The sequence below is a fragment of the Beta vulgaris genome, chromosome 2 (assembly GCF_026745355.1).
Source record: "Beta vulgaris subsp. vulgaris cultivar EL10 chromosome 2, EL10.2, whole genome shotgun sequence".
Taxonomy (NCBI): Eukaryota; Viridiplantae; Streptophyta; class Magnoliopsida; order Caryophyllales; family Amaranthaceae; genus Beta; species Beta vulgaris.
This window is the reverse complement of record NC_079203.1, coordinates 15,945,328-15,962,074: the sequence shown is the minus strand read 5'-3', so window position 1 is coordinate 15,962,074 and position 16,747 is coordinate 15,945,328. Positions and strand designations below refer to the sequence as shown.

At 38.6% G+C, this 16,747-nt stretch overlaps 1 protein-coding gene across 1 annotated transcript; it reads left to right on the top strand.

The window, feature by feature from the left end:
• Positions 1-2,021: 2,021 nt before the first annotated feature.
• On the top strand, positions 2,022-11,929 carry LOC104887360 (serine carboxypeptidase-like 25; the record flags this gene model as incomplete). Its single annotated transcript, XM_057392893.1, has 7 exons — positions 2,022-2,250; positions 6,826-7,001; positions 7,189-7,482; positions 7,599-7,729; positions 7,819-7,914; positions 7,992-8,097; positions 11,291-11,929. Coding segments are annotated over 7 exons (1,179 nt in total), but the record flags the coding sequence as incomplete, so codon positions are not given.
• Between the last annotated feature and the right edge of the window lie 4,818 nt (positions 11,930-16,747).

Here is a 16,747-nt window from a genome sequence, read left to right as displayed (position 1 = left end):
CACTCCCAAAGATAGGTTCTTAAAACTGGAGACTTGTGCAACAATGATTGGTTCAAATCCCGATGCTAACTCCTGACCAGCAACCTGCAAAAAGGGACCCACCCTGGAGGTTTGGGTGGTATTTACCCCTCCGATGCTTAAGTCATATGTCAGGGATGTAAAGGAACTTTTAGAGAGAGAAAGTAGAGAGAGAGAGAAGAATTTATGACAGAGTAACAGTACTATGCTCTGAAAAACGTACCTTTCACCCTGAAATCAAGGACTATTTATACTGTTTGAAATGACTGTTGCCTTGATGTCACCCTAATTTGGGAGCATCTGATTGGCTAATCAAAGTAGTGGGACACGTGGCAGCAATTAATTGGTCAGCACACCTCACTTTCATATAAAGGTGTAGATCATTTTTACTGGGCCTAAGTACAATTTTTGGGGCCAGGAGAAGGACCTTTAGTACGCTTTCTTCAGAGAAACGTACTTTTAGGCCTGTCACCTTCAGGCCCTTTGTACTTTACTCCCCTGCATATATGCCACATGTAAGGCTCTGATGAGGCCACGTGTCAGCGCAATAGCCGTTGATTTTTAGGCTACAACAATCCTCCTGGAAGATTTTCTTTACTCCATTATCATTGATTCTGTATGGCAAATAGTCACTAAAAGTTTAAAAGTTTTCCCCTTATTTGGGGTCGGATTTCGAATGTTGAACATATATGATGGAGTTTCTTCTTCTGTTGTTCTTCCTTGGTGTCCATTGTTTCTCCCTCTAAAGGTGTGCTCACCATGATTTCTCGCTTAGTTATCAAATACAAACCTTTATCACCAAACAAGTCGTCCAATTGGTAATAAGAAATTGTTCTTACAATTCATTGTATACGAACTTTACTAGAAAGTAGGAATATAGTAAAATTAGAATCATTATGAGACATACTTTCTCTACATGATGTCGACAACCTATAAATTCTTTTTTTTTTTTTTGACGGAAACCTATACATTCTTGCAAAAAAAAAATATAATGCATAAAATAGGAGACATTCACATCTAACTAAGATGTACTCTAGGTTCTTTCAGATATCTATCTATATGTGCATGCCGTGAATTATGGTTGTCCATCCCTCCTATACTACTATGATTTGCATAATCACACGCTTGAGGACTTTTTGTTTAATGAGATGTCTCTAGTTTAAGCTTTATATACATAATAACAGTGTAAGACTGGTGAGGAGAACTTTCCCCATATCGATTGAGACCAAACTCCAGTCCAAAATAGTGATACTCTAACATGTATGCTCACTTAGAATATCGGTTGTTGTACCAAAAAAAAGTTATGTGGTACATTGGCCCACAATAATAGCAAACAACGAATAGCAAACAACGTGCAGCCCTCTTCATAAATGTCTCAATAATAGTTAATTATTGTTATTTTTTGGTTTTATTTGATCAGTGGTACAATAAGTACACAGTAATAAGTAGTCCCTCCATTTCATAATTTAGTTTTTTTTTTTTCATATAGTCTTCAATATAAATATTTGAGACGAATCTAACAAGATTCTGCATACATATGTTTTTTTTACATATATAAATGAGAATGTGTGGTCAAAGATTTTAAAGTTTGACCTCTAGAGAAAAATCAAGTACTATATTATGGGACAGAATGAGTACATTATTGTCCTTCGAAAAGAACACCACATTAATTTTAGTTGATAATACTCCTTTTTATAAACTTTTCATTTTTGTTTACAATTTTCAAAACACAATTTAACTATTTATATCTTTAATTATGTCTTCCCAAATATTATAAAAAGTTAATAGTAATTCAAATTTATACATTATTATTAATCTAGCAAATTCTCACATGTTTTTTTAGAAAAATAAAAATTGTATATTATTAATAATTTATCATTAAAATGATACTCTTCTCTTAAAAAAAAAAAAAAACTTTCACTTAGAATAAGAAAGTAGATCACTAAATCGAAAATAAAAAAGTATTAGATAAAAAGTTAATTAAGCGACGAAGAGAATAGTAATTATTGATTGATTGGATTAAAATAGGACCAGGATGCTCGTCAGTGGCGTATGGTGCATCGGAAGAGATAGGGCCATTTAAGATAAAGAAGTCAGCGACAGGATTATACATGAATAAGTTCTCATGGAAGCAGGCTGCAAATCTCCTTTTCTTGGAAACTCCAGCAGGAGTTGGTTTCTCTTATTCCAATAAGTCATCTGATCTCTTTGATACCGGTGATCGTCGCACTGGTAAGTGGTAATGGTAACTACGGAAAAAACTTGGTTAACCCACCGGGTAGACTACCCACCTCATAATATAAGGTTGTGGTAATTATGATAGTGGAATCCAACTAGACTTAAATACCAATATTTTAATTGTCTATTAGTAGCGGGTAGTCTACCCAGTGGGTTACTCAAGCAATGTCCGGTAACTACCACTATTACTCTTTCTCTTTTTTACACTATTAATGCTACCTCTTTGTTTTTGGTCCACCTTCCTTTTATTTCTTCTATGCGATTTCTCAACTGTCCCTTTGCTAATGTCATAAATATAGTGATGATAATAAAATTAAGAAAAATGTTACACACTTACACTTCTAGCTGATAATGGGGTCGGTTTGATGAGGTTCTTTGTTTTGGGCCTGGTTAAGGTCTAATCCATTCACGTTTAGATGAAGCTTGCGTTTATGTTAGTTGAGTCTGAATTATAGGGTCTGGTTGAGTAGGGGTGACATTTTTTGATTTGAAGGAAAATAAAGATTGACATTGAGGGGATATTTAAGGAAAAGCCCCTTTTTGTCTAATTGTCCCACATAAAAAAAGAAGTATGTTGATTAATAATAGAATTTTAAGCCACTTGATTTTACGTGTAATTACACAGAGTTAAATATTATTCAATTGTTTTATCATTAGTGGAAAAATATATAAAGGTTGCGGTCAAAACAACCCTAAGTTGCGTATTTGGCCAGCAGCCCTTCAGCCAAAAGAAAGGGTTGCAGTTTCTAATAAAACCGCAACCCTTAATTAATTAAGGGCAGCTATTTAGGGAGAAAAACAGCAACCCTTCATTTTTAAGAAGGGTTGTGGTTTATGCCAAAAAGCCCAGTCCTTTTCCAATTTTCGTTTTTTTTTTAAAACAATACCTGCTGCCAGCCTCCCTTGCTGACCACCCTAACCTATCCACTTGCCCACCTGCACCCCACCTTTGCCCACCTGCACCCCACCTCTGCCCACCCCTGCCCACACCCCACCCACCTGCACCCTACCTCTGCCCGCCTCCCCACACCCCTACCCACCTCCCACACCCCAGCCTGCCCACCCACCTGCACACCCTCTACCCACCTATACACCACCTCTGCCCACCTCCCCACACCCCTGCCCACCCTTTGCCCACCTCTCACCCACCTGCCCATCTGCCACAACCCTACCCCACCCCCTGCCCACCTCCCCACACCCCTACTCACCTGCCATACCCCACCACAACCCTGTCCACCCACAGACCACTTCTCACCCCCACCCACCCACCTGCCCACCCACACCACCTCCCACTACCCACCTCCCACACCCTCTTACTTTGGGTTTTTCTCAATAGTGGAAAAATATAACCGAAATGCGATTAAAAAAATAAATTTAAAATATATTGAATTAATATATAAAATGTACATAAATTGATAAAGTGTACATATATTAGGAAAAATAATCCTCCGAAAATGTTCATAAACAATCGTCACATAGGTAAGTCACCAACTTAACTCGAACTTCATTTAACTCCTCCATGGTGAAGCCCTTCAAAGTACTATACATATAAACCTTGCAAAACAACCAAGGAAAAAAACACATATATAAATATTCAATCATTTACCGTAGTCTAAAGTTCTAAAAATTACATATACCTTCCCAAAAATTCAACCAACAATAAGTTGAAGGTTCAAAATCTACACACTAGTTATATTATACCTTATATAGTCATATTCACAAAAAACAATTGGTGTTAAATGACTCAAAATCTAATACTTGGACGTGAACTGGCCAAAATAGGCCTAAAATCACATTTACGTTCCCAAAATTCGACCAACAACTAATGCAAGCCTAAAAATCTAGACAATAGTTATATTATACATTATATTATCATGTTCAAAATGAGTTTGGGGTTAAATGACTCGAGAAATACAAATTGGACACGAATTGGCCAAAATAGCCCTAAAATCATGTTTACGTTCCCGAAATTCGATATACAACAAATGCAAGCCTAAAAATCTACATACTAGTTATATTATACCTTATATTATCATGTTCAAAAATAGGGAGTACACTAAGGGGAGGGGGAGGTGGGCAGGCGTGGGGGAGGTGGCCAGGGTGGGGGCAGGTGGACAAAGGGTTGGGGGAGGGGTGTGCAGGGGCTAGGTGGTGGGGGAGGGGTGTGAAGGGGGTGGGGAGGTGGGTGGAGGTGTGCAGTGCAGTGTTATCTAATTCACCGCGAATCTCAAATTGAGAAAAGCGAATTATGGTCAGTTTTGTTTCATTTTTGGCTCATTTTGGGCTAATTGGCGAATTAAAAAGACGAATTTAACAGCGAATTAGGTAACACTGGTGCAGTGGGCAGGTGTGGGATGGGTGGGGACATGTGGGGTGGGTGGGGGTCTGCAGGGTGGGCAGAGGTGCAAAGCCCACCTCTGCTGACCCTGCACACACCCACACCCACCCCTGCCCACCCCACACCTTCCCACTCACACCTCCCAACCCCACCATCCTCCCCACCACACCACTCCCCCACCCCTTCCCACCCCATACCTCCCCACTCACACCTCCCAACCCTACCATCCTCCCCATCTCACCACTCCCCCACCCTTGCACACCCCTACCCATAGTCGGGAAAAGGCCAAAATATGCCTAAAATCGCATTTAAGTTCCCGAAATTCGACCAACAACTAATGAAAAACTAAAAATCTACAGACTAATTATATAATACCTCATATTATCTTGTTTAAAAGGAATTTAGAGTTAAATGACTTTAAAATTCCAAATTGAACGAAAAAAGGAGTAATAGGCCTAAAATCACATTTACATTCTCGAAATTCGACCAACAACTAATGGAAACTTAAAAATCTACACACTAGTTATATAATACCTCATATTATCATGTTCAAAAAGAAAATGAGGTTAAATGACTTCAAAAGTACAAATTGGACAGGAAAAGGCCAAAATAGGCCTAAAATCACATTTACGTTCCCGAAATTCGACCAACAACTAATGCAAATCTAAAAATCTACACTCTAGTTATATAGTACCACATATTATCATGTTCAAAAAGAATTTGGGGTTAAATGACTCCAAAAGTACAAATTGGACAGGAAAATGCCAAAATAGACCTAAAATCACATTTACGTTCCCGAAATTCGACCAACACTAATGCAAACCTAAAAATCTACACACTAGTTATATAATACCTCATATTATCATGTTCAAAAATAATTTTGGGTGAAATGACTCTAAAAGTAGAAATTCGACGGGAAAAGACTGAAATAGGCCTAAAATCACATTTACGTTCCCGAAATTCGACCAACAACTAATGCAAACATAAAAATCTACACACTAGTTATATAATACCTCATATTATCATGTTCAAAATGAATTTGGGGTTATATGAATCCAAAAGTACCAATTGGACGGGAAAAGAGCTAAAATCACATGACAACTTTATCTAGCTCATCAACAAATCAAACAAAAAATAAAGCATGCAAAGAAATTAAACTAGTTACCTCTTAACACAAGTGATGAGAAATGAAGAGAGAAGAGACAGTTGAAACTTTATTTGCCTTGCTTAGTCTCTTAAAAGCACGTGACATTTGTTTTTGTTATTGAGTCAAAGTTCATTTATCCTTATTTTTTATATGAATTACAACTGAATTTTTTCTTTTTTCTATGAAAAAAAAAGTGTCGAAAAAAATTTTCCCGACACTTTTTGTGTTAGACGTGTCTAAAAAATTGGTCAACACACTCTCTTGACCGTGTCGGAGTATTGGCCAAAATCTTGGAGTAGAGTGTCGGATCCTCCGATCTCTACTCGAATACGACATCTATATCCGTGTTGGAGTAAAATAGATATCATTAACACCAATAAAAAGAGGATCTTTGTAAGCATTATCATATGAAAAGAAACAAGAACAGTTTTGCTTAGAAAAGATTTCCAGATTTTCTATTTGATATACTTATGAAAACATGACAATGTTTTGAGGAAAAAGACGACTACTCTATCATCTATCTACATTTATACGAGAAACAGAAGATTAAAAACCTACCTAAAACCCTTGTGTTGTACAAGAAGACAAGGAAAGAAAAAGACCAAGAAAAACGGCTGTAATTATTCTAGAATCAGCCACAAAACTCCTAGGTACATAGACCAAGATAAATAAAAATACTACTCTATGCGAGGGTGTAAGGTATAAGCTGTACACTATGAATAAAGTTATGAACCATAAGTTACAATACATTTGTCGTGAGCATAATTGAAATTCCGAATCACTTGGTACATGTTCAACATAAGTGGTACATGTTCAACATAAGTTCTTAACTGATCATTAATCAATTAATGAGGTATGTACTGATTGCATTAATTTGGTAACAAATGTGAACAAGTACTTAAATTGATCTGCGGATTCTCTAATTAGCATCATTGCTTTACAGTTTGAATTAACTCCAGGGCAATTTATGTGGACAAACCTCATAGAAATTAAAACTTCAAATGCACTAATATTTGTGTGCTTAACAATTTGCTAGTGGTTCAAACGTTATATAATTATGTGGTTTCTTCAATTTGATATTCAGCAAAAGACTCCTTGGCATTTTTGATCCATTGGATGAATCGTTTTCCACGTTACAAGCACCGAGAATTATACATTGCAGGCGAGAGTTATGCTGGACATTATGTCCCTCAATTAGCGAGAGAAATTCTAGCCCACAATGCCAAAGCCAAGCATCCTCTAAATCTCAAAGGAATTATGGTAAATGATCTTTAAGCATATCATTATTTTCTCTTTTATTACAAAAATGTCACTCGATATATCTTACATGTTTATTAAGGAGATCAACCAAGCAGTACCTTCTGGGTCCTCGCCATTTTTAAGTTGTAACTTGTAAGTGAAACAAATGTATTTTCTGGTACTGATTGATACTGCATATTATATGCAGGTAGGAAATGCAGTGACAGACAACTACTATGACAATTTAGGAACTGTTACATATTGGTGGAGTCACGCCATGATCTCCGACAAAACCTTTCATCAACTGATTAACACCTGTGATTTTCACCGGCAGAAGAACTCTGAGGAGTGTGAAACTCTGTATTCGTATGCCATGGATCAAGAATTCGGCAATATCGACCAATACAACATATATGCACCACCTTGCAATAACTCTGATGGTGCTACTAGGGGTTCAAGTTCAACCCACAGGAACATGAAGTTGCCTCACCTTCCTCATCATGTATGTTTTAGTTTTACCTAACTTGGTAAATCTTTGATACTTATGTTTTTTTTTTTTTTTTTTATCAATTTGGAAATTAAACTAATCTTTTAACTTATATGTTCTACATGTTTCAGATATTCCGAAAATTTTCTGGGTATGATCCATGTACTGAAAAATATGCTGAGAGGTACTACAATAGGCCAGACGTGCAGAAAGCTCTCCACGCCAATACCACTAAGCTTTCATATAAGTGGACTGCATGCAAGTAAGTTTAATTCAGTTGTTAAGCTGCATATCATTTGTAACATATAGTAGTAATACGGAGGTAATTTATTGGCTTTTCTTGATATACAGTGAAGTTTTGAATAGGAACTGGAACGATACAGAGGTCTCAATTCTTCCTGTTTATCGCGAGCTAATGGCAGCTCGTTTGCGAATTTGGGTTTTCAGGTAATGTTGGGTTGCTAATGTTGTAGGTGAGTACGATAGTTTTTCTTTTTCTCAGATTTTTGTGTATTACTGTGTAGTGGAGATGTGGATTCAGTGGTGCCAGTAACAGCTACTAGGTACTCTCTTGCACAACTGAAGTTGCAAATTAAAATCCCATGGTATCCTTGGTATGTTAAGAAACAGGTTAGTAAATATAATCAACTCCGTCTTTTCCAAATATAATTTCTTCCTCTAAGGGGATTCCTATCTAGCAAGTACATGAGCAATAGTGTTCCCTGCCCATCTCATATGCATTTCAGCAGTTAAACATGGCGAAAATGCAAATTATAACAAGAAAATAGGACTAAGTTAATAAATATTATAAAAATAATTAAGCTATGTGTTGGAGTTTAAGATTTAGTCATTGTTGTTAGGTTGTTAAGAGTTTACTAATATTGTTAGTTAGTTTGTTAGATAACATTAGTTTGGTTACCTATTGTAATTAGTATAAATAGGTAGAATGTAATATTCTAACAACTTACTTCTTTTACTCCTTACATCATAATAATACATGTTTCATTACTCTTTCTCTCTACGTTCTTCAAGCTCTCTCTAAAGTCATCAATGGATGACCTCAATCTTTTCTCCTTTCTTCCTCCCTAAACAAGAAATTTAACATGGTATCAGAGCAGGACGAATCCTAGCTCAAATTCTTCTGCAAATTCTCTTCCAAATTCACAAAATTTCATCTTATTTTCTGCGATTTTTCTGGGTTGCGATTTCTTGTTCGATTTCGTTTATCAGATTGATTGTTCATTTAACTGGGTTTTCTTCTTCCGCAATTGGAGAATTTCTTCCGCAAGTTTTAATTCCGCAAATATCTTCGATCAACAATTTCTAGGGCTCTTGTTTCTCAATCTCCATTTTTCTCAAATTCGTGGCTCGTTTTCCCGGAAAATTTCTCGACCAATTCTTGTGATTCTGACCTCGATTCTCGAATTCTTGCACTTGTTCGAAGTCTAGTAATCTCCCACTTGTGTTTCGTATTTGAATTCTTGAGATTAATGCAAATTCTTCCTCAATTTTTGGCGCTGATTTGGGGATTTCACTCGAAGTCCTTCGCTGAGTCATTCTTCAAACATTTCATTCCTACCATTCGATGGTTTGAGGTCTTCCGCTGCTCCTGAATTTCTGGTGGTTAGTTTTTCTCGTCATCTCGTCGGTATGATTCTGGTACTTTTCTTGATTTCTCGTTTATATTCTTTCGTTGTGGGGGTGAAATTTGGTGAATGATTGTCGCAATTTTTGGTGAATTTGGGTTTGTTGAAGCTGTGTTGGTTTGCTATTAGCATGTTAATGTGATAATGTTGTTGTGATGATGTTGGATTGGTGAATTTTAGTTGCTGATAGATGTGGTTGTTGTTGTTGTTCTGCTGGTGTCGTTCTTGATTTGTTGTTGTGTTGATGTTGCTGGTTATTCTTAGATGATGGTAGTGGGATTGGTGTTAGTTGATGATAGTTATTCTCTTTTCTTCTTTCATTATTTCCAAATTCAATTCAATACAATTCCATTCAAATCAAATCAATCAAATTCGATTCAATTCAACTGAAAATCAAAATCAAATGTTTCTTTTTTCTTTTCTCATTTCTTAGCCCATAGTTGGCTCATTTCTCATGATCCATAGGATCGTTTTTTTTACGACCCATAGTTGGTCAAGTTTGCCCAAAGTGGCTTGTTATGCCCATAGTGGCTTTGTTTGCCCATAGTTGGCTTTGTTATTCCCATGGAGGCTTGTTATTGCCCATGGAGGCTTGTTTTGATGCCCATAGAGGCTTGTTTTGATGCCCATAGAGGCTTGTTTCGCCCATAGAGGCTTGTTTTGACCCATAGATGGTCTTGTTTCGACCCATAGATGGTCATTGTTGTGACCCATAGAGGTCAATTTTAAGCCCATTGAGGCATTTCTTTGAGACCCAAAAGTGGTCATTTCGTATTTCTCTCATTCACAAATTCCTAAACACATTCCTCTCGTTCACTTCTTACACACTCTCAAGTTCATTCCTCTTTACATCTCTTTTCTATGGTTGTTCTTCTTCAAGCTTAGAGTGCTTTTCAACCCCTCTAAGCTTGAGGGGGGGATATGGTGATGATGATTTTATCATATCGTTGATTGGTTTAGAAGTTGTTTGTTGATGAGGTATTGAGATATATGGTTGTTTGGTGTATTGGTTTGGTACGGTACATGGTGTATTGGTGAGTTACCTCACAAGGTTGGTGTAGTTGATGGTATGTTGTGGTGTGTGGATTGGTATGCACATCATTTGCTGAGTGATGGTTTGCTGCAGTGGTCACTCCAAGTCTTCATCCTTCGTTACCACAGTTGAAGTGGGCTCTTGTTACCACAGTGGAAGTGGGCTCTCGTTACCACAGTGGAAGTGGGCTCCAAATGTCACATGCTACTGTTGATGTAAGTTCTCTGAATCAAGGATGGTGCATTAGTTGCTCTGTATCAGCAAAACAACATTGGAATCAGTTTTGAAGTTTGTTGGACAGTTGAAGTTCAAACTGAAAATGATTCTTCAACCATTAGTGTGATCCCTGATGCTAAAGTTGCTGCATTGTAGTCATTCTCTGCTGTACCCTCTGTTGCTGTTATACCCCCTTCTAAGTGCTCTCATTTGGTTTGGTCCAAACTGGAATGGTCATTCCCATTCCAGTTTGAGGGGGGGTGTTGGAGTCTAAGATTTAGTCATTGTTGTTAGGTTGTTAAGAGTTTACTAATATTGTTAGTTAGTTTGTTAGATAACATTAGTTTGGTTACCTATTGTAATTAGTATAAATAGGTAGAATGTAATATTCTAACAACTTACTTCTTTTACTCCTTACATCATAATAATACATGTTTCATTACTCTTTCTCTCTACGTTCTTCAAGCTCTCTCTAAAGTCATCAATGGATGACCTCAATCTTTTCTCCTTTCTTCCTCCCTAAACAAGAAATTTAACACTATGGTCGCTTGTTGAGGTGTTGTTTTACCAATATTAACAATCATTTTCTAGTCATCTATTAGGAGTGAGTAATCGACTTAGTGGGTAAATGTAATTGATAGAATATAGATCTATTTCTGGGACCTCAACCATCAGCTTAAACTTTTGGTTGAGTGAGTTGGTCCTTTTGCGTGAGGGGGCGTGATAGAGTTAGATCTATTCTTAGGGCATCAACCATCAGAGTAAACTTTTGAATGATGGTTGAAGTCTCAGGAATATATCTATACTCTACCAGTAATTATGTATGTAATTTTGAATAATGTAAAGTTATAAGTTCAGTTTATTCATATATTAATTTTTCGTTAGAAAATTCATACATGTGGAAATTTTTCTGTAATTTTGATAAAAGGTTGGAGGGTGGACAGAAGTGTACGAGGGGCTAACATTTGCAACAGTAAGAGGTGCAGGACACGAAGTGCCGCTATTCAAGCCAAGAGCATCCCTTGAGCTACTCAAAGCATTCTTGAGAGGAAAGCCTCTCGCTAAGTCATCATGACTTTTCATCATTTATCTTAGTTTAGCAAAAACATTGTTGTTGACTTACATTTAATATTTGCCAAAATGAGCGATACAATTTCGGAATATTATCCTTTTTACAAATCTAAAAGGAAATTGTTTTTAATATCTTCCTCTGAAATTGTATGGGAAGAATATGTTAATTGTTAGGAAGATTAGAAATTAATGTTGGGGAGAACTGGAAAGGTCTTAATTTCTTTTTCAATGGAGTTCATATGTTCAGTTGGTTTGAGTAAGATTGCCCGTACAAGTAACTGAGGAGTTTTATTACAACGGTATATCAAAATTGCACAATTGATATAAATGGTGGGGTTTAATCCATAATCTTTTAAAAATAGCAAATATTGCTACCGTAAAAATCAATACTGACCTGAGTCACATTTACATTAAATATATTGTTCCTAAGGAAACTGGGCAGTTTCAGCCCTCCATCTAAGCACGATGATCTCAGCCAAACGATTGTTTTTTTTTACTTTCTTTCTATTCGTTTCTCGTTGTCTCTCACTATGTCTTTCATCTTTCTCCTTCTTCACTCTCCTCTCTCCTCTTTTGCTATTGCTATGGAGTGAACAAAATCGTTCTTCTTCACATAAAGCAAATGTTTCACCTTACTTGCTGATAAATGAATTTGATTCGAGTGTACTTTCAACCCACCTATGAAGACATGATAACCAGAAAAATTCTCCAAAAATCGTTCTTCAGATTTGATTTTAGGATCATTTTTTGGCTACCATCTCTACATCTACTCTCAACCCATCGATGTCAAGGTACTTTTCATTTTCCTCTCTTGATTTTTTGTTGATATTTTCTAGGTATAATAACGTATGAACATTGTAATCATTTTATTTAGGAAAAATTGATTATAATAATCCAACCTCACTTTTGAGTCGTTCGCTCAAAATAATTCGACCTTTTGATTATTATTTAATAATCCGACCTTTTAGTTGTATCTGCTCATAATGATCCATGAAACCGGTAACCTGTTGAAGTTGTAAAATTAATTTTTTTTCCCCTATTTCTTTTTTTTCTCTAACCCCTCCATCCCTATCTCTCTTCCTCCCCCTTACCACCCTTTACTCATCACTTCACCCACCCCCCCTCCCCTCCCCTCCCCGACCCCACTATTAGCACCCCCTCCCCTCCCCGACCCCCACTGTTAGCACCCCTCCCTCTACTGCCCTTCCCGACCCCCACTGTGAGCACCCCACTAGCCCCCTCCCCCGCAGCAGCGCCTCCCCATCCCGCTCCCCCGCAGCAGCGCCTCCCCATCCCGCTCCCCCGCAGCAGCACCTCCCCATCCGCCCCCGCATCCCCCTTCGAATCCTCCTCCCCCTCCCCCGCATCCCCCTTCGAATCTCCCTCCCCTCCTTATCCCCTTCCCGCATTCCCCTTCGAACCCCCTCCCACTCCCCCACAGCCCCATTCGAATCCCGCAGCAGCGCCTCCCCCCCCCCCTTCGAATCTCTCTCTCTCTCTCTTCTTTTTGCTGATGCCACGCCTCCCATCTTGGAATTTTGAATTGGGGTGGTGAGGCAGATTGTGCAAAAGATTTCGTGGTGGTTGGTACTGCGATTGTGTGGTGGTGGTGTGGGTGAAATGGGGGTTGTTGGCAGTGGTGGTGGTGGGGGGGGTGTTGTTTGGTGGTGTGATGTGAGGTACTACGATTGTGTGGTGCTGGTGTTGTTTGGGTTGGGGTGAAATGGGGGTTGTTGGCAATGGTGGTCGTGTGGGTGAAATGCGGTTGGCAGTGGTGGTGGTGTGGGTGAAATGCGGTTGGCAGTGGTGGTTGGTACTGCAATTGTGTGGTGGTGGTGGGGGGTTGTTGGCAGTGGCGGTGGTGGGGTGAAATGGGAGTTATTAGGAGTGGCAGTGGTGGTGGTGGGGGTGGGGTGTTGTTTAGTTATCTTAATTAAGATTAACATTGATTAATTAGATCACAACAAATCAGAGCAAGACACGTGTGCAATTAACTTATTCTAATGGTCACCTACCTGTTTCAACAGGTCACGGTGCATTATTTGCAAATCGCCCTAAAAGGTTAGATTATTAAATAATAATCAAAAGATTGGATTATTTTGAGTGAACTGCCCAAAGATTGGATTATTATAATCAATTTTTCCTTTTATTTATTGTCAATCTTGTCTTAATGTTTCTTCATCAAGATTTATCTTCCACTTTCCTCCGATCTATCTTTTTTCCTGCTTATTTTTTTTATTGAGAATCCCAATCTAATTAGAATTTCAATGCTTTCTTTGTTTTAGATTTGGCAACCTACGGACAAGATCGGAACTAGCAGTACAAATTCATCTCCACTTTCATTCCATCTTTTAGATCTACAGTGTATTTTTCCAAAAAATAATAATATATGCACGTGCGCAGTGTTGTGTGTTGATGGTTTGATCTCAAACAATTTACATATTTTTGGATTTTTTTAGGTGTGTTATGTAGAAATTATGTCGAAATGAGGAAGTAAAAGTAGACATTCAAGCATAGCTCATAATAAGCTTCTTGTCTCTTGGTAGTTTTTTTTTTTTTTTGATAATTTAGAGGTTTTTATTAATAATCATCAACAAGGGGCTTACAGTGATTCCATTTAAACATGAATTGAAATAGTGAGACTACATCATACATCAGACTTTGGAGCAAAGAGACTAGACTAAAGCCATGCTATGAATTCCGCATCACGACGAAGCCCTTGTTTTGCAAGGCAATCAGCTACTTGATTGGTCTCTCTTCCTTTGTGAATTATTGATAAGTTAGGCCATGTCTTCCTAGAGTTTCTTATGAAGTTTAGCGGGAAGGCTAAGTTCCAAGGCCCCCCAGACTCTTCGAGGCACCATTTAACCGCATTGGCCGAATCTGATTCGATGATGATGTTTGCTCCTTTGATTGACTCACTACTGAGAGAAATTTTAATTGCGCGGAGGATTGCGAATATTTCGGCAGAGTTAATCTCCATCTTAGGTATTGGACTTGAGAAAAGAGCCATGAAGCGCTGATCTGCTCCTCTTAAAACACCTCCAACTGCTGCGTGGCTTAAACGGTTATCAAATGACGCATCCACATTCCATTTGACCCATCCAATGGGTGGAGGCCCCCATGATTTTGGCGAGATTACAGAATGCAGCGGATTTTTTGACTTGAGAATGCCAATAGGCTGCCATTGAAGACAACATGGATTTCGTACAATTTCATCGGCCGAGAAAGGAAACGGGTCATTCCAACCTTTAATCCACCACCCTAATCGGAGGAGAATCAGATCCCGAATTTCAGATTGAGAAGATGATTTACCGCCAAATACTCGAGCATTTCTTTCCTTCCAGATTGACCAAATGATTATGAAGAAAATGGCACTCCACACTTTTTCAAAGAATAGGCCATGTTTTTTTTGGGGTCTCCATTGAAAAAAAGCTTCTTTAATGCAAAGGGGGAATATCCATTGGAGACTCCACATATCAATCCACCAACACCATAGGAGACGAGAAAATTCACAGTGAATAAATAAGTGATTTACCGATTCGATATGTGAGTTGCAGAAGACACACAAAGCCTCAGATTGAGCAATGATTCCTTTGCGCATCAGTTTCTTTGGAGTTGATTCTCTCTATAAGGACCAACCATGAGAACACTTCGATTCTGTAGGGAATAAGGCCTCGCCAGAGGCATTTGAAAGTTTCTGGGTTTGATGGGCAAGAGGATTTATCTAACTCAAAGGAAACAGATTTAACTGAGAATTAACCCGCTTTACTGGGGGCCCAAATTTGCAAGTCCTCCTCAAAAGGAGAAAGGGCGACTTCTTCCAAGGCATAATTGAGCTGCTCAAGCTCTTCTATATCTCTGGGCCGAAGAGATCGGGCCCACTGAAAAGACCATTGCCACACAAGCCCATTCCAAAAACCAAACATAGCAATGGACGCGTTTGGGGCTGAGGAGATAGAGAAGAGTCTAGGGAATTGGGCCTTCAAGGGAGAGGGTCCAAGCCAAATTTCGTGCCAGAAAATAGTGGAGGCCCCATTACCTATCTTTTTTCGGATTTTTGAGTGTGAGAATGATTTGGCAGTAGGATGGGAAAGGATAGTTTTGCATATGCTACGCCAGGGGCCTCCCTTATTTGGGATTTAGAGCTCAGTGATCAGCAATGATGGGGGATAATTGTATTTTGATTGAACCATAGTTGCCTCCATAATGACTTAGGGCTTGTGAAATATCTCCAGACCCACTTGAATAACAGGGCAATATTGCGATGCAGGAGGGAACCAATGCTGAGACCACCAAGTAGCTTAGGAAGGGCGATTTGACGCCACGCTACCAATGGAATTGACCTTTTTTCTTCGGAACCACCCCAAAGAAAGTTTCTTTGGATCTTGGTGATTTTCTCAATAATCCCTTTTGGCATAGGGAAGAGGGACATGAAGTATAAGGGTAGGTTTGCCAGTGCAGACTTGATTAGAGTTAATCGACCGCCAAGGGATAATAATTTGCCCTTCCAAGAGGCCAATTTTTTTCGAATTCTTTCAAGAACCGGCTCCCAAATTGTCGCCTTGCAAGTGGAGCCACCAATAGGAAGCCCAAGATATGAAAAAGGAATGGTGCTGCGATTACACATTAAGATTTCCGCTGCACTTTTAAGCCATTCATCCGAGACATTGACCCCCATGATAGAGCTTTTGTGGAAGTTCACATGAAGACCTGAAACAAGATCAAAGAGAATAAGAGATTTCTTGATGTTAAGTAGGGAAGATATATCAGGCGAGCAAAACAAGATGGTGTCGTCAGCGTATTGCAGATGAGAAATCATAATTTCATCTTTCCCAACTGTAATTCCTTTCCACATATTTTTGCTAATTGCTCGATGTATCATCAGATTTAATACTTCCACTGCCAGATCAAAGAGAAAGGGTGACAGGGGGTCACCCTGTTTGAGTCCTCGTTGAAGCAAAAACAGGATTGAAGGGGACCCGTTGACGAGGATAGATGCCGAGGCTGAGGTTATGCAAGCAGAGATCCATTTCCTCCATTGAGGTGGGAAGTTCATCTGTGAAAGAGTCCAATCAATAAAACTCCATGATACACTGTCAAAAGCCTTATGAAAGTCTAATTTAAAGATCACTGCTTCTCTTTTGGAACTTTTTAATGAATCAATGAGTTTGCTTGCTATTAGGGCACAATCAAGAATCTGACGTCCTTTGATGAAGGAGGACTGAAATGGACAGATGAGGTGATCCATGACTGATTGTAGGCGTCGAGCAAGGATCTTCGATATGATTTTGTAAATGCAGCCAATCATACT